At 41.1% G+C, this 26,644-nt stretch overlaps 1 protein-coding gene across 1 annotated transcript in view; it reads right to left on the bottom strand.

The window, feature by feature from the left end:
- Positions 1-9,406: 9,406 nt before the first annotated feature.
- Positions 9,407-26,644, bottom strand: part of COBL (cordon-bleu WH2 repeat protein) — a 204,337-nt gene continuing 187,099 nt past the window's right edge. The window contains 5 exon segments of the mRNA XM_035894139.1: positions 9,407-9,555; positions 9,558-9,642; positions 11,792-11,911; positions 12,540-14,557; positions 15,866-15,969. Coding sequence (XP_035750032.1) covers positions 9,407-9,555; positions 9,558-9,642; positions 11,792-11,911; positions 12,540-14,557; positions 15,866-15,969 — 2,476 coding nt within the window.

The following is a 26,644-nucleotide window of genomic DNA, read 5'->3' as shown; positions in this document are numbered from 1 at the left end:
GCCCCGAACAACAGAACTGCTTCTTTCTTTTCTGGAGAGGGAAAACATCACAAACTATCTTGGGGTGGCGTTTTCCATTGTTTCATAAACGCATCTCTCGTTCCCTTCCCTTTTCCTACGTGCTGATGACGTGCCTATTTTTGGCTGTGGTAAATGTAGCATAAATTTTGCAAATCACCTGTATGAGCTGGGGAAGTTGAATCCTGCCATGTTCGAAACTCTGTAGGCTGATGTGCATGTCGAAAGATCTTTTGATCCAATACTTTGCAGGACCAGCATTAGCAGGCTGTCTGTACAAGAAAAAAGAATCTATAATGAGGTCCCATAAGTCAAATAGCTCATGCAAGACAGCCGCTATTATTTAAAATTAAATATCTAATCAGAGGAACTTAATGCTGGCTTTATGGTTGAGCAATAGTCTGAGTTCAGAAAGAAAAAAAAAAGTTAATAAAAACATGTAGAAAAGGGGAGACCTACAAATTTTATTTGAGACATGAGACTAGATTTCCCTAAGCCCTGAACGTTGATCTATACCTGTACAAGGAATGAAGACACCACATCCAAATTCTCCATTCAATTTCCCTGGCGATACCATTTTTTTCACCTCATCTGAGCATCTTACTCCAAAAGACAACATAAAGGACCCGATGAATCCGGCATGTATCAGACTCCTTCCTCTGGCTGGACTGAGGCAAGAGCCTGTGGGGAAAGTCTGGGCTGAGAGACACACTGGGGAAAAGGGGAGCTCGCTGTCCTTCAAAAAAGAAGCCAGGCTGCAGCCTGTCCAGCCACAGGTGCCATGAAGGGACATGCCAGGGACGAACCCAGGTGGCACCTATACCTCTCGACATAGGCCAAGTCTGAGCTAGCAAACAGCGTGGACCAATGAGCGCAAATACAGACAGATCAAAATACTTGGTGTTGAGGACACGACATCTTTACCAGACGCTTTTCAGGGTTTTTCTTTTAACTTAGGACGAGCTCCAGTCGGGTTCCATGGACTGAATGCTGATTTGTGCTGGAGCACATCTCCTGAATTCGTTTCATCCAACAGGAACCCAGTTCCCCAGTCCTGAAGCAGGGCAGAAGAGAGGATGATGGGGTGAAGAGCTCCAAAAGCGCTTGTCTGACATGCACTAAAACACTGATGCATTGCTAACTTCCCAAACGAAGACTGCTAAAAGCATTAATATAAAGTTATTATATGGAAGGGTCATACCTATAACTAGGCTTCATTGAAAATATGTTTATAGTAAAAGTTCCATTCATTTAGGGTTAAATTAAGCTGCTACCAGGAATTCAGCAGCACCTGGATGACAACATATGCACATACACGTCTCCCACCAACATGAGAAGGGAATGCACACCCAGTCTGGCTTCCCACTGCAGACAGCTGAACTCCCCCTCCGTTTTTAGCTTGAGCTGTGACTGAGCCAGCAGGATTTTTCATAATTTTTTTGCTGTCATGGTGAAGGTGACATCTCATCTTGCAGCTGTTCTTAATCTTACTAGTTTTTTACCCACAGGAATTCAACACTCAGAAGTCTATCCATTAGAACATGTCCAGAGGAGAGCAACCAAGCTGGTGAGGGGTCTGGAGCACAAGTCATACGAGGAACGGCTGAGGGAACTGGGGTTGTTTAGTCTGGAGAAGAGGAGGCTGAGGGGAGACCTGATCGCCCTCTACAACTACCTGAAAGGAGGCTGTAGGGAGGTGGGGGTCGGCCTCTTCTCCCTGGTAACAGATGATAGGACGAGGGGGAATGGTTTGAAGCTGCACCAGGGCAGGTTTAGGCTAGACATTAGGAAAAACTTGTTCACCGAAAGGGTTGTCAGGCTCTGGAATGGGCTGCCCAGGGAGGTGGTCGAGTCCTCATCCCTGGAGGTATTTAAAAGAAGGACAGATGAGGTGCTTAGGGACATGGTTTAGTGGTGGGATGGCAGGGTTATGTTAAAGGTTGGACTCGATGATCTCAAAGGTCTTTTCCAACCAAAGTGATTCTATGATTCTATAAACTTTAGTTCTACGCAGTGCCAGCACCCAGACCCAGACCCTTTGCATTGCAAATCCCAGAGGATCTTGCGATCTCAAAATCCAGTTCTGGATCCCATACACTGAAAGGTATGTACCCATACAACTTACTACGCCAAAGAGGCGTTAGTAAGGAGGAGCTACAGACCCAAGGCCTTCAGGCAACACGAAGAACAAGAAGAAGGAGACCTGCCCTGAGTTCTGTCTTACAGCACCTAACCAAGGAAGCTGTAGTCTCTGCTGCCGGGACTGCCTACAGCATCCAAGCTTATGGGTGACTAAATCCCTTCCTGCGATAGACAGCATTTATAACATGTTAATATTTCTGTCCTAAAGCGTACGGAGAAGACTTTTAAGGCAAAAGGCGGCTAACCAGTCAACAAAGGTAATCTTATTGGGGTGTGTCAGAGCACCTTAATTCTGGATATATTAGCTTCCCTAATGAGGAAACGGATCATTATTGGTATTGCATTATTATTGAAATGCATATAACCCTGACATCTAGATTTTAATGATTTCTACTGTGCTCCCAGATTAGTTGTGAGCCCCTTCCTGGCTTGAGACATTTTCTATTAGACCTGAGATATCAACACAGCATGAGGGTTTTCTTAAGTCCATCTCTAGGTCTAATTCCTTTCTGTAAATGGACAAAGTTTGGCAAAAAAAGTCTTTCAAGCCATATCAGGTTTTGATTTTGTTTTTATTTGTGGCACTAACAGACATTGATATTTTACAATATATAATATATAGTCACATTAAATGCAGATGGCTAAATATTGTCGCGCTTTCAACATTACATAGCTACACATTTTAAATTTCAGCTCCAAAAAAAAAAAGAACCTGCCACCACTCTGGTCTGTGATTATAAAAATGTAAATGTACAAACTTCCTCTTTTTCAGTTTCATTACAATATAGGAAAGGTGAAAAAGCATTTTCATTTGTCCTTCTTAAGTTAATCAATTTAACAAAATATTTTCAAAATATGTACAACAACAACTACCAAAATAGTTAACATTTGAAAAAGGTGCCGCTATAAATACTCGTGAGACAACATACAACAGCCACACGCATTGGAAAGAAAGGGCCAGCTTACGCATGACCTGAACAGGAGACGACAAAAGCCCTGGTTACCGATATAAACCAGCTTCACTTCATTTTGCAGTGCAGGAATGAATTCTAAATCTTGGACCTCTAGGCAGCACTCTGAATCTTATTTATAACCTTCACAGTCTCTTGCAAATAGAGATCCTTTAAGGTGTTTCAATGTTTTTGAAGTGCCATGAACGTTACTAGGGTTCAGTATATCCCTGCGTATTAGCATTCTATATGTCATATCCCATAAGTAACTTTTCAATAGACACTGTCTCACATTCATTATTGATTGCCTGCTTTCTCGGAGCTCCACCAGAGATACCGAGTTCATCTAATTTTACAAACCAATGACTCCAGCATATGATAATTTAGGTCCTTCATAATGTACCATAACTTTTTTCTTGTTTTATTTTTTATAGATCTTTATTCTAGTTTTCACCCTAATCACTTACAGCCCTTTTCCAAATCAAATACGAAGCAAGTAAATAGTTTGAAATAGTTACATATTTTTAACAACCTGAAATGAGTATTACGTTTCAGATAGCTAGAAAAGTCTTTTAATTTTGCCCATAAACACAAGTATTAACACAGGACTGCACAGTGTTTATATTCTTATTAACCTGCCAACGAGAATAGTTTATTGGCAACCTTAAATATTCAGAGGCAAAACACAATTCCTTGGCACAGAAGCTTTACAGCAGAGCAACATATTTTCCCCTTAGAACCATTATGCAGGAACACACAGAAAATTAACTACAACTTATTTTGGCTTGTAGACAAGAGAATAAACTAAACTCCTTGATGTTTTTTGCCACTTCAGACCTTGAATGATGATTACGGGTGCATACGGGGTTAGATTTTCCAATTACCTGTTCTCCATACATGATTCAAACGAGCAGAGGGACCTATAACAAAGAAAAGCACATGATCATTCAAGATATTTTTAAACCTCCAACTGTTGACATTGTTAACCAAACATTCTCCTATGGGGCTGTTTTCAAGCTTAGTCTCTTCAGCAGCTTCTTGAGACTACTTAAAGCTTATCTGCTTTTTTCTAGCTGTATCAGCTGGTCTAATGAAAGGGGTTATCCTTCCCTAAAAACCCCACACCTCATACATCCTTAGGTATTACGGTTGCAATTACATGATTACTGGAACACAAGTGATGTATTTTTCTGTCACCTTCCTTCATTCTGTGGAATGAACAGAAACCCAGGCCGCAAGTACGCAATATCTGACAGTCAAAATCTGTTCAGTATCGTTAGCTGTCACTGGTCATAAAAACCAATTGATGAGTACTTTGCTTCCTGATTGAATGAAGGAAACTCCCAAAGGCTTTGATTCAGGAAAATACTTAAACAAATGCTTATCTTCCTTCCTAGTCCTCAAGTCAACTAAGCATATGCTTAATTTTAAATACGTATGCTAGCGTGCTCTTCCCAAATCAAAGTTACTGAGCTTTGACTCTATCAGAGAGATAGACGTTAAGGTGACCACGAAAGCTAAACAGGAATAATGTATTTGACCAAGCCTAAACCTTCCGTTTTGGCCTTAGTATCCATGGCAGAAGCTTTATTCTTGGGGAAAAAAATAGGTCACAGTACAAATTATTAGCAAGGTGAAGAGTTCAAATTAAATTTTATCTTTCAATTTCAATAGAGTAACAGCATGCAAACGACTGTCGCTCAGCGTGCATGGGAACTAGAATCACTTTATAGGGTCATCTGACTACCTGTTTATCAAGCGCAGCCAACCTTTTAGTGAGGCCTTCTGCCCCACTTCTAGCATACCAATGCATTGACCGTGGCTTTGAGCCTGTAATCTCTGTCATTGCATCTGCAGACACTGATGGTAAGAAACAGTGTTTCTTCATTCACCACTCTGTATCTTTGATTATGTGAGAAGAATAGTCCACTGCTTGACATAAAGGTATGGAGCTAGGCCATGCTTCCTAGAAGACACTCAATGTGCCATAATTCAGATTGATGCATTACTTGTTGGCAACCAACTTCAAATTATCCTAGTGTATACCAGGGACTCATTGTAATGGGTGCAGTAATTACCTTACCTGGCTCCTTTGATTGCCAACTGAATGATACACTGCATGTATCAAGAGTTCATGTGACTAAATGCCAATGCCGAACGCTGGCATGAATGCTTGTGGATACTGTGACAGAGCCAAATTAATTTTTAAAATCGCAGCAAGTAAAGAGAAAAGGCTGCTTTAGATAAAACCCCAATCTTTACCAGAAAACATGTGAAATCCGTAGAATCTCTCTTGCATGTACCATTGAAAAGCGGTTTAAAGAAATCATCTTGCCATGAGCAAAAGCCTGTTCTTCAGATACACAACTTGCCTACCCCACCTTGTACAGGCACATTCCCCTGCGGTATTTCTACCAAATCCCTGGGTCAACTCTAGCTAAAATGAGTAAATGGCATATAAGCTAAGGCAACTTTTACAGCTTCTCTCTGTTGGGTAAGATTTTCAATCCTGCATGGGCTTGTGCTGCAACTATACCTACAGCTAGACATCTAATGGGTTATTTGCATGTGTAGTTATGTTTTTTTTCTGCAGATAATCATGGTAAATCCCAAGGCAAATTACACAGGCAGAAAAATACACGTGCAATGATCTGCGGAATTTCAGAAATCTAGCTAGGTTATTTTGCATTTTCTGAGATAGAAAGTTTAAAAAATAAACATAAAGACCTCAGATATGTGAAGTTGTGACAAAAGTTGCTTGATGCAATTTAAGGAAAACACTAGTTTACTTTTAACACCGTAAGCTCAAATGGTACAGCTCTGTGACCTGAGTTTTGCTCATGACAATTAGCCAAAATTTGGTCTCAGATCAGGTGTTTATTTCCTAGAGCAACTGATTCTCCTTTGTAGAGGAGGCAGACTGCATGGCTGGGAAGCAGGCTCCTCGCTAGTGAGACACGTTCATTTCTCAAGACAATTAACCACCAAGGGCACTAGGTCAGCTACCCTGCCTGGTGGCCTTACTTTGATGCCATCTCCCTGCCCTGCTGTTATACTTTGGACATGTTGAACACCTGCCAGGTTCCTGGACAGACCACTTGAAAACTGAAGAAAAATATTACTACTTCCTGCACATTGTCAGGTCTTCCCCGGTTTGGTAAGTTCATCCCTTTCCAATAACCCATCTGTATCTCCATTCCCTTTGGGTAGGATCTGCAGCCTAACCACTCTCTGGCAGGTCTCTGAACGGCAGTGCACTGCACTGGGGATGAACCATTTTACTGAGCAGGCCCAACTGGGCTTGGCACCCACAAGAATTTTCCTTTGGGAGTCTGTGGACAGCAACAGACTGCAATAAAACAGAAGCCGTTTCTTCAAAACAAAGTATGATTTATTTGCCAAAGCAGGCACAGTACTGCAAGAAATGGATTAAAGAACAGCCAGGAGACCGATGCGCATACTGTCTTACCGATACTTGGCATTTCCCTCGCGTACCTATTTTTGCTCTGGTTTGTTTTGGGTGACCCAGTTACAGCCTGTGTGGTGCAGACCCTGACTCTCAGCAAGGCAGGGTCAGTCTGCAGCAATCTCTCTCCTCCCTTCCTGCATAGTGGATCTTTTAACCTTAAAGTTCATGACTTTAGCAAACAGCTGTGTAATCAGGGGTGGAGTGGAGGAGTTGCCTTTTCACAGATATTAATAGAGCTCAAACATTTGTTGGGATGCTCCTTATCTAGGCAATTGGTTGCTTTTTATGTTTGGTTCCCCTGACAGCCCTGTTTGATCTACTTCCATTGCAAATAACCCCTCATAAATAAGCACAGACTGAGTCACACGTAACTCAGCAATGCAGATTCTTCCCAGTTCCCCACAATATTAACTAAATAAATGACTTCACCATCAGAAGCCCTTGTTCCAGCAAACTTCAAGAAGACAATGGAAGAGAAACAGACACAATTACAGAACTGAACTACCTCCTCTGCTGTCTAGTTGCAACCAAAATCTTCTAGAAAGCAAAGCCAAAAATGGCTCTGTGCTCATACCTCCAAATCATGGCATCATAGATCTTCGACAGAGGAGGCAAAACAAAAAAAAAGCTTCCTTCTGCCCTGACACAAAACCACCTGCTAGCCACTGTCTACCAAGCTCAGTGCTCCTCGGAGACATGTTCTTCAGCTGTAAAGGAAGAAAACCCTGACACGCAGCTATCACGTATTCTCCTCTACTGAGTCAGCTTTTGCTGTCACATGTCGTCCAACTGCAGGGAAGGATCCGAATTCAGCTCTCATTTAATGCAGCAAGTTAGGAGAGATATCAATATGTACTGCATAGAAACTCTTTGGGAAATCTGGCAACATTTTTACTTTTATCAGTGATCAAGGGCATGAAATCTCAGATGTCAGTGACATGATGTCTTTGGCATATACAAGACTTAACTTGCATATCCAGTATCATGAAGGACAGCACAATAATAACAAAATCATACTCTGTCTTGGACAAAACACTGCTTTTATTTATTTATTATTTTATTAAGACCTATACAATAAGAGATGTACTCTTCTGTCATTTCACTGTCAAAACTACCAAAAATTACTCTGTCTGGAAAATGAAAGAAGACAGGCACAGTATTTAGCAGAATACATCAGTATATCAAGCTTACTTTCATGGTCTCCACTGGCTATCCAACTGTTTTGAGATAAATCCCCAAGGATATGATAAAGACTTGTTTTAATGAGTCTATGGGTCCCCTCAGAGACTTCTGCAAGAGTAATGTACTTGGAAGAACAAAGAATTTGGAAAGATCTAGAAAACAACTGAATGAAGTATTCTTGAATGTCCAAATCTGCTTTTTTCTGTAAAACGGTGAAGTGGGGAAATAAAAGCCTGATCTGGAGTACTATTTCTTCCTAATTTTTAGTCTTAGAATCATAGAATATCTCGAATTGGAAAGGACCCATAAGGATCACCGAGTCCAACTCCCCACTCCTCACAGGACTATCTAAAACTAAACCATATGACTAAGAGCATCGTCCAGATGCTCCTTGAACTCTGACAGGCTTGGTGCCGTGACCACTTCCCTGGGGAGCCTGTTCCACCAACGACCCTCTCAGTGAAGAGCCTGTTCCTAACGTCCTGTCTGAACTTCCCTTGACGCAGCCGCATTCCATTTCCTTGTGTCCTGTCGCTGGTCACCAGAGAGAAGAGATCAGCACCTCCCCCTCCGTTGCCCCCCTTGAGGAAGGTCTAGACTGTGATGAGGTCACCCCTCAGCCTTCTGTTCTCCAAACTGAACAAACCAAGTGACCTCAGCCACTCCTCCTAACAGTATGCAGGACACAGATGTAATTTTTCACATGCAAAATAACTGCATATCCAGATTTCTGTTTGCATGCTGATGTAAAGTTCCCTGAAACACTGATTTGTTTGTGCCATTTGTATGATTCTGTGAAATTTCTGGTCTATCAGAAACAAAGCTTTTTTGGGCTACTTTTTAATGTTAAAACTTGATCGTATTTTTTGAATTAAAGGGGACAAGTAGGCAAGGTTAAAGCCTATTTACACATTTATGGTTGGCATCAGCTAAATCATGTGTTGGGAAAACTACATCTGCTTTTGTACATTCCCTGAAGTCCTTGGATCAAAGTCTATTCTTGGATACTGCAGTGTAATATTGGGATGACTCCACTAAGGCCAACTGATCTGCTTCTCTTTACCAAGAAATGCAGTGTAAATCGAGGTTAGGAAGAACAAATTTTGATCAAAGAGATAAGTGATCTTACTCCAAAAACCACCCTGGCGCAACTAACCCATAGCTAACCACAGAAGTGAAACACACATCTTCTGATTAATAAAGTTCAGACAGACATTAAACCAACCCCGCAGTTTTACTGACAGCTCTCAGCACGTGCGACCAAGGTGAAATTAGGAGAAAATACTTATCTCTGAAGTAGCTTCAGGGTCTCATATCTGATCTTTCTTAGGTTCACCCTGCCTAAAGGACATCCAATATGATCTCAGAATCACAAGAATGAAAAGGGCATGAAAATGCTTTCTGAAATTATATTAATGCTCTTGATGTTCTCTTAAAAAAAACATGTATTGACCACTCATATGGTTGCATATATGCACAGGCATATTTTAGTCCTAATCGTATGTTTTAATAGCTGTTCAAAGGTTTGAGATGCACTCCTGATCTTTGATTCAGCTAGAGGAAACAGTGCGTGCACCTTCTTTTGATGGAAGAAAGAAACGTGTGGCTAGAACAGTTTATAGGTGGCTCTCAAAGCACAGCAGGCCTAGGTTGTTTCAGCCACAATAAAATATAAAAGTACATTTACCTTTTTTAACTTTGCTGCTCCAGCACCAGAGCGAATGGCCTCCATTAGGGCTTGCCTTGCCTCCCCAGGGTTACCTGTAGCCATGGCAGAGGATTTAGGAGCTGCTGCTGCTGACAGCGAGGGTCTTCTGCCTTCTGCAAGGACAGTTCTGCGTTCCTAAAACTCTGCAGCTCTTCGGAGGCCAACGAGGAGATCTGCTCATAATGCAGTTGAAAGGATGTAATTAATATCAAGCATGACTAAACTGTAATTATGTGACATTTGATGCACTTTCAGTACCCTGATTTCACTTTGTTTGAATGATGTAAAACACGTAGAACTTTTATTTGCTCATAGGGTTGAACATCTGTTACTACTCACTCACATCACTCAGCTGGGCTGACTACCAGCATCAAGGAGTTGGCATTGACTCACTCTGTCTCAGAAACTCAGTCTTTACTTACTGTGAGCTCCAGCATCCTGTAACTCTTTTTGGCATGTAAGGTAAGCGAGAATTGGACTTGGTATTCATTTGGAAACAACCACAAGGGTTTTGGAACCAGGCAGATATACTAAGGCTGCAGTAGCCACCCAGGAATCTAGTTACTTTTTGCAGTCTGGGCTGCACAGAAATAATCTCAGATGACAGGGAGGCTCTTCTAGATCTGAGCTCTCAGACATGGCTTCATTGAAAAAAACACCGTTAAACCTAAGGTTAAGTTTCCAGCCATACTAAAAAGAAAAACAAAAACCAAAAAAGGACTAGAGAGAACTACATGAAAGCACTGAAAACAAAATCAACTTGATTGCTCTTCCAAGTGTGTTTCTGTGGAATTTCTGAAGCTAAAATTTCTGCACGAATTACCAGCTTGGAAACTCATCCTACTTCAAACAAATGCAGGGGGAGGAGGCAATCTTTTAGGCTAAGCCAGCTTTTCCGTCAACCGTTTCAACAAGTATTTTTGCCATTAACAACATTACTAGTAATAAACATGATAAATTGTTAGTAATTACGATGATTTGGCGATTATTAGGAAATTCAGTATCATGTGCCAAATGGGAGATTTTCAAGCAGATGTGTTAGCATTCCTTTCTCAGAGAAACTGAGGCACAAAACTTCTCCAGTGAAAAATGAAAGGATTCCTCTCCCATCAAATAATCCACATTTAGAGAGCTCCTATATTCTATTCCTTCACTGTACACACACACACAATATATGGGAATAATGTCACGTGAAATAAAGCATGAACATTTGAGACAACATGAAAGGTATAGCCTTTTCATCATAGCACATCTATATCTCGCCCTGTACACATACAACCACAGTGCTTTAACTAGCACAGGTGACATGGTGTGAAAAAGAAGCGTACGGTTTCTAGGCAACTTCCTTTAAAATCATGGCAAAAGCTTCTCTGCTGGAGGAAAGTATTCCAAAAAGTCTCTGTGATAATACACCACCACTTCATTATCAGAGCTTCTTTTACACAAATTTACATTTATTCCAAATGAATGCAGAATGCAGTTAAGTATGTGCAAAGATGGCTTCTGCCTAGCACATCCTGCTCTCAGGCTCAGGGGAAGCTGTACCCTACCTGCAGCAAGGGAGTAAGATATTTGAGGGACGAAGTAATTGCCTAACACAGGCAAGAGATTCCTTCTATCTAATGCCAGCTATCTGGATGTGTGCTAATGGCCTGAGTCATTGCACGAGGGAAATGGGAGCCTCCTTGCCAAGTACACATCCTTGGCTGGATTAGTGAACTGAGTGAAAAACTAAGGCTAGAACAATGCAGGTTTGGCTATTAGGAATAAGAGATGCTTTAATGATTAGGTAAATCTTTCAGACAGAAGGAATCACCCTGCTGTGGTGAAAGTTGATGTTCCATCAACATCAATTACTTACATACAACTTGCATGCACGAGCACATGTTAACAGATAAACAGCATGCGTGAAGAAGCCCTAGTGTGTTTTCAGGTAACTGGGACTGGATGCATACGGCAGGTAATACAAATATATTAATCTAATTGCGTACTCCTAAAATACAACCCCTACACACCTAAATGTGAAAATGATGAATGTTGATGTCTTCTATGTACACTCCCTGTAATTCATTTGGATATCTATGTGCTTCTTTCTCAGCTAAAAGAACACCATTTGAAAGAGTGTAAGTTTTATAGCAGAGGATAGGATTGGACCTGCTATGCTATCTGCTGAAGTCAGATCTGGTCTTATGTCATATTATTTCCCCCTCAACTTCTCGCTTTGCAGCACAATGTTTAGTTTGTGGCATATCTGGGTTTATTCAAAACACCCAGTAGGAACAGACTGCACTTAAAAGATCACTTACCATCTTGATTTCTTACCTTTTTCAGCTTTGAGGTGCCACTGTGGCCTCTAATTGCTGCTAGTAGGGCTGAGCGCTCATTCTCTGGCTCAACATATGAGGGTTTCCTGTGATTGCCATTTAGTGCGCTGTCGGAAACCTAGAATATGAAAAGAATAAACCTCATGTTGTTATTAGATATTTACTTAGAGATAGTTTGGAAACAGTATTAAAAATATTTCTGGCACTTGTATCAGAATGCAAGCTATGGAGACTGATGAGTCTGTTTTCTTTCAGGCCTCTTTTTACAATCCTTACTCACACTGATCGGTGAGGATGCACGTAGACAGTAATGCTGGACTTATGATGCAGCCTCATATGCCCTGAGCATGAAGTCAGTGGCAAACTACTACCACCTATTAACACAAAATGCAGTTTTCTTTCACTGCAGGTATTTACAAGTTTTCTCCATGCTGTGTGTTCCCGTTTTTACATAACACACTGAAACGTGGCTTCAGTTCTTAGGCTAACCTCAATTGCCTCTCCTTTTTGCTGTATCTCTGTACCCTCTGCCTCTTCTAGCTAGTGCAGCAGCAACGGTGTTGCATAATATACAGGATGTGCAGAATAAGCAGTGGCTTGGTCTGTATTTTGCTATTATAAATTTTTCAAATGCCTTGTGTACGCCAGCTCACCAGCAACTGTACCGGTTACAAAACCTCTGGTGTCTGACAGAGGGAATACAGGGCTCAGCAGTCTGAACAGGCTAAAAAAAGTCTCCACTGTACCTTTCTGAGTTTCTCCTTTCCCCCTGCTGTTTGAATGGCTTCCATTAGGGCACTGTGCAGTGACGTATCTTTTGGAATTGGCTTTTGGACAACAGGTTTGAACTTCTTCTTTGGTCCAAAGATATTGGTCTGCACATTAACATCCAGTTCACTGACAGCATTGATATCCAAATCATCAGGTTTCTCCTCCTGTTCTGACTCTGCATTTGCTGCTGCACCATTTAGCTCGGGTGGAGCTTTAAGTGAACTAACTTGCACCCCGTTAGCAGGAGGCCATTTAGAGACTCGCGAAGACGAGCTGAGAGAAGATGGGACTCCTTGGAGATCAGGAGACTTGAGAGATGGGGCCGAATTAGTATGGGTCAAAGTCTCGCATTTCTGGTCAAACAAAAGACGCGTCTTTTTCTCTGCTATACTTTGTTTGCTGTTTAAGCCATAATCATCTTCTGCACTGTTGTTATCCTTTGAAGAGGATTTAGTAAGTGGGACACTGGCATTCTTTTTATAGAAACTCGCAGGAGTTGCTTGATTTGGTGCCCTGATATTAACTACTTTGTTTTCCACACCAGAATTATCGCCAGGTGTAAACCTGTGGGATGCTTTTTGACTGCAAGTAAAAATACTTGAAAGTGTTTCTCTTGTTTCTGCTGATTCTGTATCCACAGGGCTGTATTTGGCCACAATAATACATCTTTTTGGTGAAACTTCTGCTTCAGTTTTAACCTCTCCTGCCCCTTGCTTATTTTCATCTTTCTCATGATATTCCATAGGGTCAGACTTAAAAGTAGTTACGTTGATGTGTCTTGAAATGGCAGAGGCAACATACTGACTTGAAGTTCTTCTATGCGGCTTTAGAAATGGAAGCTCCAGCTTGTCCTTATTCACAGTTGGGGCCACTACTGGTGTGCCCTGAGACTGTGTAACTGGAAGAGGTGGTTTGGTCCTTTCATTCTCATTCTCAGCTACCTGGGTAGTAACAGTTTGTGGTGCTAGCGGCTTTGGAGCTGCAAGACAGACAGGTTTGTGTTCATGTTTTATAGTAAAGAGCTTAGGGTTTGTGGTGACTGATGACTTTTTAGGAAGATGCTCAGCAGACTCATCACTTTGCTTTTCCATGGAACTTGACCTCCAGAATGCCTTCACCTTCCCAAGATGAATTTCCTCACTTTCATCAGTAGAGGTACCTGGTATGTGCTTACTGACACCAGTGTTCGGGCCTATAAGATTGCCCAGTTCATCTATCTTAATGGCACCAGTGGAGAGTGAAACTCCTCTATCGAAATGTTTTACTTCAGGTTTTGGAGGGACAACTTTAAAGGTTGTTAAACCCATTTTGGGTTCGTAGTTTGTTCCTGAATTCTGGGCACGATGACACCACGTGGGTGTTGATGGGACTTCTTCTACTTCAATTTTTTTTACTGGTGGCCATTTGATTTCTAATTCTGATTTACTTTTTTTCAGAGATCTTTCTCTGTTACTACATTCATTAAATGGATTTATCTTCTCTTTTGCTGTACTGATTTCAGCTGTGGTCTTGGAGTGAGACGGAGTCAGCTTAGATCTACATTCCTCAGACTTCGCACCACGTTTGGGGGGGGTGTCCAGTCTTAAGTTTTTTTCATTTCTTTTTTCAAAGGAGGATGTGAGAGATTCAAACATGTCTCTCCTCTGTTCCACAGGCAAGTGACCAAATTCTTTCTCAGATGGTTGCTGATGTATGAGGTCCTTGGATATGCATACAGCTCCACCATCTGTGTGTCCCTTATCAAAGGAACCTGCATTGTTGGTTTTATTTGTAAAGTTTCCCGTATTAACAGAGTCAGCTGAGATACTTCGTGAAACCCTTGTCTCTGTCTCTTGATTTCCAGCTGAGTTAGAGGTGCTAACTTCTGGAGCATCATCTATGACTGTTACTGGAACAGAAATGGTAACACCTTGGGCAGCCTCAACTTTTCTTATATGTGGGCTCAGCTCTTCATTGACGTACTCAGAGTCAGGGTTACTTATACCATCCACTGCTGCAAAATACACATACAACATTACATATAGGCAGTATTCAGGCAATATGACTTTAAATTACACAAACAGCCAGTACAAGCTTAAGCGGATCAGATATTTTAGTTACACTAAAACTAACAGGAATATATTTATGCCTGTATTACAAAAAAGGAGAGATCTGGGTCCTTTTTATTGTCTGGTTGCTGATTAGGATCAGCCAAATATTCCTGCAGTCCTCCTGCTTCAGCCAGTGGGAAACATACAAATGCAGCTGAAAGCAGAATTTAATCTATTGTTCATACCTTATCTTTGACTAACTTCTCTCAGTGATAAACATTTCACCACATGACTCCAAAGGAGAAACATTTCTGAGAAACAGCGAGCAACTCCAAATTATGTTTCCCAGACCTGGTTGGTAATAACAGCCCAGCTGAAGGATTTCCTTGAGCAAGCAAACAAAGAAACAGTACTTGTATTTTTTCTCCATTCTTCTCACCCTTCATTACCAGTGACTCCAGAAGCCTCATTGTGCAAGAAGCTTAACTCTGCTCTCAAATTTGCTGGCATAAATCAAGGGTTACAACACAGAAGCTAAGAAATTGCCATGTTAGAGAACTCACAGAAATTAAATCAGAATCAAGTCCACTGCAGAAGTACTGAAATAAAGATGGGAAGTTTTAAAAAAGTATTCAGCATCATTTGGTGACAAACCACTAACAGAGAAATATTTATATTCACAGTAGGAAAAAGAGGAGCACAATATGACGTTTTATCTCTTCCCACTGTTTCTTTTCGTGTTTTTCGATTTTTAACTTTAAAATACGTCTGCTAACGCAGGGGAGGCTTTGGGTACAAAAATGTGTCCCCCCTTCTCCACTTGATTATGATAAGATACAAAACAGAGGCATTGTTCATTAAGCAGAGAGCTAAATTCACAACTGATTTAGCTTCACTGAATTCAATGAAATTATACCAAATTTGGCCCATAAAATGTGTCCATGAACTGGTGTTCGTCTCTTTTTGCTAGCCGATACCAAAATACAATGACAATCTGAGAAGCAGCTTGCAAAACATTCAGTGAGAGTCTGTAAAGAGTGGCTGCTCCAGAAGCAAAGGGAGAGCAGCCAGTTTGGGTTGATCATATTCTGCCTTTTAACACTACATTGGTGTTACGAGGTTTATTCCTCCCGATTTCGGTGACAGGTCTAAGGCAGAGTTGTTCCCAGCGACCTTAGCAAGAAATGTGCGGCTGCCTCGGAGTACAGTTTGACTCTGCATCTCCTGGCTATGCCTCTCTTTTGTACTGCAGAGGTAACACACTTCCCCACCTTCTAAATCTTCATCCAGGCCAGCCAAAGTCTGCTGGAGTTGTGCAGCAATGAATGCATCCTCATTGTCATGCTTAGCCAAAGCCATTTCTTCATCTCTTCTGCTAAATGAAAGAGGAGAAAAAGGTTGGGTTTCCCCCTTTTTACACTTTGCATTGTTGCTCTGAAATCCACTCTTAATTTCAGCCCCTTTGGCTCCACTGGGGTTCTGAAACTCATTCCCCAAAGTATGAAAAGTATGCAGCCTTAGAGTCACACACCACCACACTGACACATCCACATCTAGGAAGAATCTCTGTGGTGCCTGAGCATACTCAGTGTGCTGGCGATCAAAAGATTAGGATTAATAAAGCCTGTCGCAAAGAAATGGTCTGGCTTCACTGTGAAGTACGCATTTCAGCTAGGCTGCAGAAAAGCAGCGTATGCCAAGGCAAAGGTTTTGCATATCCATACAATTTCAGAGCAGGCGACCACAGCCACCCCATGCACCCACTGTGCCAATATATCTGCACCTTAACTAAATAAAAATTGCCTGGCAATGAAAAATAAATACAGCTCAGTACTGTTAGACAATCACTCTGCATCCTGAGGGGAGGGAGGGGAGGAGGAAAGAGAACTAATCCTTTGAGAGCTGTTTCTAATGAAACGTATCAAGGGGCCTGATTTTGCCAGAAAATAACTCCATGTTTTTTGATGAAGTTGTACAATGATCTAAAACAAGTCTGAAATCAGAATGAGTGCCAAGTGTTGTCTTGGCTTATTAGAAGGAAAAAAAAAGAAAAAGAAGATGAAACTAAGAAAAATCCCAACACCCCCCGCCACCCCCCTAAAATTAAAGAAAATACACATGGCAACCTGTTACACAACAGACCTTTGGTTTCTTAGGAATAAAAATCTTGACCAGCAGAGCTTTTCCATCTAAATCATTGAAGCTAGGATTTCACATTGGGCAATTCATTTTTTCCAGCTTCCTGTTCCTAAGTTTAAGACATTGTCGCCTGTGACACTGTATCTAACTTTTGCCCTTGTGATTAGCCTATTGAAAAAATAATTTTCCATTCTAGCCACACTTAAACTAACTCTGGTCAGGTGAAGCAGATTTGCCCTTTTCAAGATCAAACCCTTACTAGCACAGATACAGTAACAGATGACATTTTTTTTGTAGTTTACCAAACACTACCTGAAAAATGCCATTTTTCTGCTGCCTTTTAAGACAATAATCTGAGTAAAAATTCAGGGATGTTTCCTGACATTGATTTAAATTATGTTCAACAAGGTAGCTTCCTTTTTTGCTATTCTATTGCTTGATTTTCCCTTGCTCATACCAGGAGCAACTTGAAAGCACGTTGTGAAGCATGAGGTATTTTATTTTGTTTTACTTCATTTATTTATTTATTTATTTATCATTCACCTCTCCTTTCTTTATGCCTTTTGTAGCAATCCTGGAGCCCGATTCTTCTGCTTGCAGCTAAACTGCCTTGCACTTACAAAGCTAACTTCATGTATGTGGGATCAAGGAAAACAGCAAAACACACCTGCAAGGAAGCCTTCCAAAACTTTTTTCACATATACATCCTTACGTATTCAAACATACAGATGGGATGAATTCAAGGTGGCAAGGCTACGTACGTGCCTAAGTGGTTTCCTAAACTGGAATCTAAGACAGAAACCTGTACTGCTTGTTGGAATACAGAGGAAAAGACACAGTGCTCTGTGACTGGAATACAATTTCTTCCAGCATTTGCCATTGACATGAGCTTTGACAGGACCTGAACATCCCCAGAAGCCAACGTGAACTGGGCCAGCACCCACACTGCAAGACTCATGATAAACTGAGTTTTCCCCGTGATGTATTAAGAGAAAAGTGGCACAAATCAGTCAAAGTCTCCTGCAGAGGCAACTGGCACTGTAGGACTGCAGTCCTACTGTACCCTGAAGCACGCACACACACACAGACAAATCAGTGAGATTACTGATCTGAGCGATCTGACAAAAAGATTTAAGCTTACTGCAGCATTTGGATTGGGATAGAAGTCTGGCAAGCAAAACTCTCAACTTGAGGGTGGCAAAAAGAACTAACTGACTGAATTTCATATTGGTTTTGCAGTGGAAAGTTTTCTAAAATTAATAAAAAATACTTGCTCTCCTCTGAGTGCATTTTAAAACAATTTACTTGGAAACTCAGAGAGCGTATTTTTGACTGGAGAATGGTTCAAACTGTGCACCAGCTAAGCAACAGATTTACCCAGCGTGGAAAGCAAATACTGCTTTCTTCTTTACAAAGCTGATCTTGTGGGATAGTTGTCCACATCTGGAAGCAAATTACTGCTGCAAATTGAGACTCTTTCTCTAAGCCACCATGAAGAAATTGTTTCCAAAACCTTGGAAGAAAAATGCGTAAACCCGTATCTATCGGAGGATGACAGCTCATTTCACAGAGGCCATGCCAGCTCATCACCTTCTGGGTACCTGATTGTATCTTTCTATTGCCTGACTGTTCTACAATACGGCCAAAATCTGTATTACTAAGTTTGTCTGTGCTGGGCTTTCTCCAGTAAATAATGGAAACTATTGGCTTGAGAATTTTATAGGCAATTTAACTAGGAAAACATATTTGGGACTGGAACAGGGAATCCTGGGCTCCAAACACGCAGTGTGGGTCCATTGCACTGACCAGCCTTTTTCTCGTGTCAATCAGTGGGAATCTTTCAATGACTCCTACAGCAACATTATCTTCTCCTTGATGGGCGCAACAGTCCGCAGAGGTCTCTTTCATTATCCTCTGTGCGCTTATGCAGTGACTATACATAATTTGCCTCTCAATCTCTGCTTCAATCTCCTTATCTAGACAGTTGGGATAATAATATCCAATTCACAATTTTTTTTCTGAAAGGAAGAGAACAATGCAGTGAAAATGAAAGGATTCTTATTTGCCTTTACAGAGGGAGCTTCAGAAAAAGCAGATCTTTTCTTTTGCATTTCCAAATTCCTGAAAGAGCTATTGTTCAATTCATCTCCAAACTCACCTACAAAGCAAGCCAGAAGGTATAGATTAATCTGAGGGCTCTTCTTAAAATTCTTAGCATTGGGAATTTAAAATGTGATACGTGTTTTGTGAGGCGAAGGTCTGGTAGTTTCCAATAGCACACATGATTTATAAATATGCCTAAGACGACTCTTTCTCACAACAGTATTTGGGAAAGGAAAACAAAAGGGCCTCTAATTTTTTTTTCATAGCCTTCTTCCCTTTCAACCCTATACACTTTTCTTTTGTTGACAGCTCTGTTTTGGCCAGAAGCCAAGAAAAATATGACTTATTCCGATACCATGTTTTACATTCTGGATAAACATTACCAGTGGTATTTTCTCACACACACTTTTTTTGGCTTAGGGAAGAACTTGATAACCTTTACGCTGCCTTTCTGGTAAAATGTGAGGTGCTAAAAATACACCACCGGTGAGCATTTTGACCAGGGCTCGAAATGGCAAACGTGCACGGTTCCTGGAAGCCTGCGCACTTCTTACTTAGGTAGATTAGCAGAGATTTGTGCAAGAGCACAGAACGGAGCAAAGTGACTACTAAACTACAGCCTTTAGTGCTCCACTGAGTGCAGGCTACAACGCATAATTACTCCTCGGCAGTCATTCGCGCAGTTGGAGACAAAATGAAACTCACAGCAGCATTTTGTCAAATTAGTTCCATGGGAGACAGACATTTGTGGGAAAGTTTACATTCTAAGAAAGGGAGAAAACCCTCTGATAAACCTAGCTGGAAATGCTGCATTAAAAAGAAACCCAAAGCAGTGGTAACACAATGGATTTGCAATGACAGAAACTGCCATTTTGTTACAGTTAGAGCAGCTTTACCTGGAGGTCTGCAAATGAAAAAACTGACCCGAGTGTCTCTGAGCACTTCTCAGGAGTTCTAGTGAGCCTCACGTATGGTACCAGAGGTAGAGACCACAACTCCCACTGCAACTGTGAAAATACAGCACAGAACTATGTAAACTGCAGAGACTGAGGAAGAAATTCAGTTGTCTGAACTCAGGCACTTGGTGCCATTTGAAATACTGTAGGATATTCAAGACATCTGTCTGGGGCTGGTAGACATATCCTATGGAACATAGGGAGACCCATGTCCTGCTGGAGTGGCAGCAGACAAGACGAAATGGCAGTAGACACCTCCCAGATTAATTAAATGTGACCTGAAAGTCTCACTCATTTTGTACCACGTTTGCTATATCGAAAGACTCGGGAACACAGCTCCCGTGAATTTGTTACCAGCTGGGGAGGGAAGACAGAGACACAGTAAATAACAGAGCCAAATCCAGACTAGCGCAGGCAGGGAAGTAGCCACTGCTGTGAGGCAGTTCAGTGGACATCAAGAGCGTTCTGCTTTTCACACGTGCCCGAAGCAGCTAACAGGGACTGGCCAATGTGGAAAGCTCATATTATGGTTTCTCCAGACTGGGCTCTGGAGCATCTGGGCTCCTTTCCCAGCTCTCATAGTCTTCTCTGTCCAATGCTGGGGAATTACTTTAACCCTTATGTGCGTTTTCAAGTCCCTCCTCTTCAAAGTGCACCCACGATATTCTCCTCTTACATAAATGCTGGAAAGAGAAGCGCTTCTACCTGAGGTATATATCAAGGTGGGTGTTAAAGAGGAGACTGGTGCGGAACGATTTTAAGCTGTAGAAAGTACAGCTGAAAGTGCATCCCTTTTGAATACAACTTTCTGTTCAACCAGGCCAGAAAGATGACATTAAGTAAACTCAAGGTGTTTATATATTTGGTTTGGTGATTGATGCAGCAAAGTACTCCTCAAAAGTGGAGGTAACTATTTTCCAGATTAGCCCATAGTTCATGAAATCTTACGGACCATTTTCCATTCTTTCTATTTCTTAGGCTAGCTGTCTTTTTTTTTTTTTTTTTTTTTATATTTTCTTTCAATAAAGGAATATAACAGCAGCAGGAGAGCAGCTAGTGTCAGTGGTGGAGTTTCTGGTCACCTAAGTTATGACCTGACCAGTGATATTCTCCATTTCTGCTGCCTCCTATGAACTTGAGCATAAAGTTTTAATGTTCAAATGACCAGAGCCTGTTAAAATGCCAAATTTGTAGACTGCACAACCAAGTTAGGACTGGTTAGATAACAAAGTCATCACTTGTCTTTGATGCAAGATTTCTGAAACTGGCAGGCAACTAGGAAAAGGAAAAAAAGCACATGGTCATATTCTGCTGAATGCCAGATAACCTTGTTTTTTATGCTCTTCAATGAGTGATAAAAGCAAAGCTGCACATACTTTTGACAGCAAGGTACAAGTATAATTTCCATTCCAGGTTTTTCAGTTTGTATTCTGTTTCTAGTTCTCTGGGAGTGCATCAAACTTACAAAGGTCTTCAGACTGCATTTATATCTGTGCTGAATAAAAACCATCACAGATTGAATTAAACTATTTTCCAATTCTAGAACACAGAGGTCCAGCAGTGCCTTCAGATACAAAACCACCCACTTAAAAATAAGAACTTGTAAATATAGATGAGGAGGAAAACGATGTAATTTTTCAGCAGCAGCTGGGTTTATGGTCCCTTTACAGTCCTCCTCCATGGTTCCTGGTCAAAAACCTAAACAGAAAGCAAATTAAAATGCTTTTGCTTAGTATCATTTTGTGTTTTAATGCTAGAAACCTCTAAGCTTATTACATACCAGGGTGATTTAAGTTTCCAGAGTCCCCCAACATATGTCAGGTTCCAGGGTCCTGCTGCCTAAGCAGTCACTTGTAGTTGCTATACAGCTGGAAGCGTGCCCCTGCTCCCCCCTCCCCACACGGGCCTCTGGCAGCAGCTTCTCAACAGGAAAGCCCGCGGGCGGACAGCATTGCCGGAATTAGTCAGGGAAGTGGACAAGCATGATTTAAAACTTAATACAGCCACATCACCTGCGCAATGTAACATCGCAAGTTAAAAGATGGCATGGTGAGGTTAAATAACTTTTCTTGGTTTACACAGAAAAATAAGAAACAGAGCATGGACCGTAGCCTTCCTCTCCTGGAAGCCAGCACTACACCTTTAGCTACCCAAGTTGCTTCCTAACATGTAAAATATTCTACAGCTCCAAAGTATACAGCATTTTTCCAGCGGATGAGTTTAACAGAAAGGCTAATCTGGATTCTTGCTCTATAGAGACTGTCAGTATCTATTACTTAACCATAATATTGTTGGTATCTTCCCTCCATGAGTATCTGCCAGCAAAAAAGTGCACGAGAGTATCCAAATTTAAAGAGTTTTCTGGAACAAGGGGAAAGGGAAAGCCAGAGATAAGGAAGGAAATTAGCAAAACTATGTAAGAAGCAGAGGCTTGCAAATCTGTCAGACATCTGGGTCTTAATTAAGTAATTTTTCATCCCTGAAGTTCTCCCTGTCACTTTAACCCTTTCTCTTCCTTCCTCCCCCTTGCAACCACATTTCTGTTTTCAGAAAAGTAAAACGTGCCTACTCAGCTAAAATAAAACCTATCCTACAGAGAAACAGCAGACCAAAACTTTCCCATATTTCTCAGAGATCGTTAAAAGTGACATGTAATTATATAGAACGTGTTTGTACACAAAGAGGTATATACAATGCATGCATACACTGCTATTTTTCATTACAGTTTTCTCTTTCCTTCCTGCCTGCCCTCTGCCACTCACTATTACATTTTTCCTTCCTCTGACCAGCTTCACCGCTGAATTCCCTCTGACTGATTCTACGGACTTGTCTTTCCCTCCTGTCCTTCCCAAGTGGAATACAAAACCTTGTAACATTTGAATTTGAATGGGCTGAAAATTAAGCAGGGGCAGCTCACCCACCCCTGTCCTTTCAAGCTTTTGTTTTAAACTAACCCATCAAAACTCTCATAGTTTTGCAGCCAACAGCGACTATTTCTCAGGTTGGTAAGGAAGAGGACTCTCCTCCCAGCAGCTTCAACTACCCCAACCAGAGCCAAGGGTAACAAATTCTCCCAAGAGAAAGGGAGGAAATGGGATTATCCCTGTCCGGACCCACAGCACGAACTGATTCAGAAGGATTCCCCCACCCCCACCCTATGCTCTCCGCTAGCTGTACGTGAAAAAATATTCCTCTCTCATGGCTACGGAAACAGAAACCCAAGGGAGGGGAAAATCCCTGTCAGACCTTTGGAAGGTATTTTATCTTTTTGTCCCAGACAAGTCTGTATTTATTTAGCTTTATAATTGCCAAGTTCCCTTTACGTTGAAAAATACGTTTATTTTTTAAATATTTTAATACATTTTAAACCTTTTCAAAATTTAAAAAAAATTTTTTTGTATTTTAAACTGCTTTTCCTGCTCTGAGAGAGGCTGGTGGAACCACTCACTCCTAAAACCCCTTTTAAACCCCTGGTTTCAATTGCTTATAACTTCCAGAAATTATACATCTTTGCTAGGTGGCGGTCCAAATGCGACAATTTGTATCATGGCCATGATCATTCTATTATTTTATTTCAGCCAAAATGGTTAAATATCTTCCAAAAACAGAGTTCGGAGGAAAAAGAGAGCTGCATTCTGATACATTAAATGTTATTTAATGCTCAGTGCTCTGAAAAAAAGGGGGCCTGTGTGGTCTAACTGGTCACTAGTCTGCCTTGACCGCGCATCAGCTCTCCTTCTCTAAAACAGGACAATGCCACCTTTTCATCTCACGTGAGTACTGTGCGGAGAAATGAATTCAAGTCTGCGTGGCACATGGATACTAGTGTGATGAGCAAGATAAAAAGAGCAAAACGAAATTAAATAGTCCTGTCTCCAAAAGAGAATTTGAACTGAGAGTGAACGGTGGTATACCCGCTTTGTTAATTGAGCTCTGAAACGCAGAAAGAAAATAAACCAAAATAGAGTATGAGCACTTTAACCAGAGACTTTATCATACTGCACAAAAGGGGGGGGAATTAAGGTTAAAGGGGGAAGCTAAGGTTACACAGACAGCCTTAATATTAATGTTACCTAACTTTGAGCGCGTGACCTAGCATCCCTAATAATATTATTTTAACGTAATTTTTGATGTGTAATTATTTATAAAGCTCCAGACAGTAGGTATGCATGATGCTTTACAGGCATATAAAATTGACTGATCCCTGCCCCTAGGAGCTTGCGTGATGACACCATACAAGGGATGGGAAAGGAGGGGGTATGGGAGGACAGAGTTGCAACACTGTGAGATCATGAGATGTACTTACTGCTACATAAGCAACATTTCAGCTTCTCTGTGGTTTTCTTGTTACTCATTTAACACTATATATTAAAATTTGGTGAACAGATACATAACACAAAGAAATCAACCGTAAGGAAGGATATGAAGAAAGAGAACTATGTAGTACAGTGTTCAGTCAGCAATTAATATTAAAACATTTACAGTCAAACGTTGCATGTAGTCAATTATTTATATGGTGTTAGCCCTTGGCACCTCCAGCTGAGGTCTGGATTCTGCTCCACCAGGCACTGTACAAACACCCTGAGAGATATGACAGCTGCGTTATGGTTTTCACTGTAAAAAAAACAGTCAGTGGCTGAAGGGAATATCAGAGGCGGACAGACAAAGATGGTGTAACAGGTTAAGAGGCAGAGCCAAGGGTAGAACTAGAGTGTTCTGACATTTGATTTGATATTCTACATGCTAATTAATATGTGTATTTGGATTAAGATTGCTTGAACAAGAATCACAAAACAAAACAAAAAAAGAGTGGACTTGCAAGTTGCTCCCATGTACTGGAAAAAAAAAAAAAAGGAGAAAAGACCCCAGCTTGGAAAACCTGGAATCCAGGGACCTTCTTTTAGAAATTTCTGTTTCTGTGCTCTAGGAACTGAATGAGATTTGAGCTCTGCTGTGGTTGTCATTTCTGTGTGTGCAAAGCCTGTGGTACGTGCGCCATTTCTGACCTGGCCATACTCTTGTACTGCCACGTGCAGACAAACCTAGAGCACGTTGAAGACTGTACCCTTAAATGCTCACAACTTTCCTTGACTTCAGCAGCAGATGAGGTGCAGACCCTGCTGTGATATTCTAGTCTTATCAGGCATTTCAGCTACACAGAGATCACCCAGGCCACCTGGTAAACAATTCCAGATACTCTAAGAAAAATGAATTGAAAACTAAACATACCATTAACCAAAGTAAGCAACATGGCAAAATGCTCTTGATCTCCTGGAGCACAGGCTAAGCCTCTGGACCAAACCTTAGTGAGAACTGTGGACTCGATTCTACTCTTCACCGCAGTTCTTCACAGTGCATGTGCAAAACACCACTTGGACTTTCTTTATAGCCCTTCACACTCCAGATATAATTTGCTGCCACTTTAAGGGTACTTTTAACAGCCCACAGAGTACAAAATTGTTTAGGTATACACCATTATAAGTAAGTTACTTCACTGGGTGAAAAGCCCAAGCTTTAGTCAGATTTACGACTTAAAATGACAAACTAAGTATTTCCATTATTCTTATTAACCTTTTTTCCCAAGCCGCGACCAAATTAGTCACTAAATAAAATTTCTGGCTGCAGTGGAGCTCAGACTCAAGGAGGACTCCGAGTCACTGCTGCTAACCACTGCTACTTTACAGTATTGACTTGTTCTCCCAATTTCTTTGTTCTTATGTTCCTTTTAGAATTGAGTTAGATCTTGGTACACGGACTAGAAAAAGATAGAAAGGAATTAATAAACTCCAGGCAAAATTTTCTTTTAAGTTTTGTAGCTTATGTAACATATTTAAAACCCTGTAGAGCTTGGTATCATTTGTTCACATGAACTTGCACTTTGACTTGTCTGGGAGTTCAGGAGGCTGGTTTGGTCCTGGAAGTAGCCCGCTCATCACAAGAACTACATACAAACTCAGAGCTCCCAACAGGTTTTATTAGTGGAGTGGCAGCTGCTCTGACAGTGGAAGGTGAAACTGATATTCTCCAAATTTGGCTGTACTCAAAATTGTACTCAGAATTGATTTACATCCCACTAACCCAAGAATTTCATAAAAATAGGTTTAAAAAAAATCCTTATTTTTTTCCTTCCCTCTAAACTTAGAAAGTGGCTTTTGAAAACTTAGCTAGCAGACCTCAAGAGGTTTAGACGAGAACAATTTTGAAAGCTGGTTTGTTTACAAACATAGGTTAGTAGTGGAATTGGATTTACCTTCAAACATTACTGGCACATTCAGAGCATAAAAGTTTAAAGGATAGTACTTCCAGCATCGCTGCTGTGGCAGTCTAAGTAGTTGCTGACATAATGTTAAAATAAATCACAAATGTTAAGTTTCTGCTATACCCTAAAGCTGATCTGAAGAAATTTTGCTGTCCAGAGCCTAAAAAATAAATAGAATTTATGAAAAATAACCTCATTCCCCAAACAGCAATACCTGTCTCCTATTTCAGTCTAAACCCACTCTTTTTAAATTATGGACATATTAAACAAATACAGAATATTTAGCATTATAAAATCACAGAACAGGTTAAGTTGGAAGCCTAGCCCAACCTTCTGCTCCAAAGCAGGGCTAATTTCAAAGCCAGACCAAGGCTGCCCAAGGCTTTGCCTGGCTGAGTTCTGAGAACCTCCAGGCATGGAGATTCCGTGACCTCTCTGGGCAACCTCTTCCACTGCTTAACTGCTCCTGTTTTGACGAATTTCCTCCTTACATTCAATTTTTATTTCCTTTACAGCAGCTGGTGACGGTTGCCTCTTGTCCTTTCACTGTGTATACCTGAGAAGCCTCACAGTCATCCTTTTTTTTAGGGAAA

Source organism: Egretta garzetta, unplaced genomic scaffold, assembly GCF_000687185.1.
Source record: "Egretta garzetta isolate BGI_Z169 unplaced genomic scaffold, ASM68718v1 scaffold264, whole genome shotgun sequence".
Classification (NCBI taxonomy): domain Eukaryota; kingdom Metazoa; phylum Chordata; class Aves; order Pelecaniformes; family Ardeidae; genus Egretta; species Egretta garzetta.
Note: the sequence above shows the minus strand (reverse complement) of the source record. Positions and strands in the feature narration are given on the sequence as shown.